The 1,109-nt window shown below is 38.4% G+C and overlaps 1 protein-coding gene across 1 annotated transcript in view; it reads left to right on the top strand.

Moving 5' to 3' along the window:
• The window catches only part of H257_17156 (ULK/ULK protein kinase), a gene marked incomplete at its 3' end in the record, with an annotated part of 6,848 nt that extends 5,814 nt beyond the window's left edge, over positions 1-1,034 (top strand). The window contains exons 5-7 of the mRNA XM_009845840.1: positions 532-718; positions 765-997; positions 1,022-1,034. Coding sequence (XP_009844142.1) covers positions 532-718; positions 765-997; positions 1,022-1,034 — 433 coding nt within the window. The remainder of the gene's footprint in view (positions 1-531; positions 719-764; positions 998-1,021) is intronic.
• Positions 1,035-1,109: the final 75 nt, after the last annotated feature.

Raw genomic sequence — 1,109 nt, 5'->3', positions numbered from 1 at the left:
GTATATATATATATATATATATATATATATATATATATTTATTGCCGTTTTCGTTGAAAATATATGGACGAGTGGCACGTGCTTAACGAATCGATTTGTGTCTGATTTGTAGCTGAATGTATGGTATATATATATATTATAAAAGACTCGTATTAACAGTAAACTATCATGATGAATGATCGGTATTTCAACGATTTCTCCATAGTGTAAATATTTGATTGGCTAGGTGGTCATTCTCAACTGTTAGTTGCCTACTTCATTATCGATATTCTACTGGGCAGTCCAAATTGGAATATGGATTTGACAAGATGAGAGAGTTGTGTCGGATTTTTAAAATATTAAAATATGTATGTTTTAATAAAATAGTTTTGTTTTTTATAAAAATATAAATTGATTTTTTTAATAAATATATAAATTGAATTTTTTAATAAAAATATAAATAGAATTTAAAAAAATATATAAAAATTGATTTTTTTAATACTTATATTGGATTAATTTTTAATTGTTATTTGTGCTGTACATGAAAAATAGCTTTCCATTGGGCGGAGTCGCGCTTTTCGTGCCGACGCCCCTCGGCGACTACATTGCGTTCCACGAAGGCTGTCCGCATTACTACCTCTCGGCCGAGTCCATCCAAGCCGCCAACCGCGGCAACCGCAAGCCGGCGTACGTGCTCGGGTGTCTAGTGTTTATCGAGGATGGCGAGGCCGGCGAGACGGTACCTCACACTATTTGATGGTAAAGTCATACAGCATGGTAAATAGGTGGCGAGTAATCCATACCAGTTGCGAATTGGCACGCGCTTTCACGTGTGCACCGTCACAGCGCTCCAGTCGCTCTCCACGCCACTCACGGCCGCGGTGACGCCTCCGCCGTCGCCGCTGTCAAGTCGACCGATGGCGCCATTTACCATGCCCATTGTTCCAGCAACGTCAAGCCAAACCAACGGGACTACCGAGGCCGCGGACAATCGACATCAGCGCATTAGCTTTCAATCGTACGTATATATTTATATATGTAGTGTTGAAATATAATTAGATGTGCTTCGAAGTATATAGTATCCATAGATTCTCTCCCCAACAAATTATAGAGGAATATATATATATATA

This window comes from Aphanomyces astaci, assembly GCF_000520075.1.
Source record: "Aphanomyces astaci strain APO3 unplaced genomic scaffold supercont1.99, whole genome shotgun sequence".
NCBI classification, from domain to species: domain Eukaryota; phylum Oomycota; class Saprolegniomycetes; order Saprolegniales; family Verrucalvaceae; genus Aphanomyces; species Aphanomyces astaci.
The sequence above is the reverse complement of the archived record's forward strand: the minus strand, read 5'-3'. Positions and strand labels throughout refer to the sequence as shown.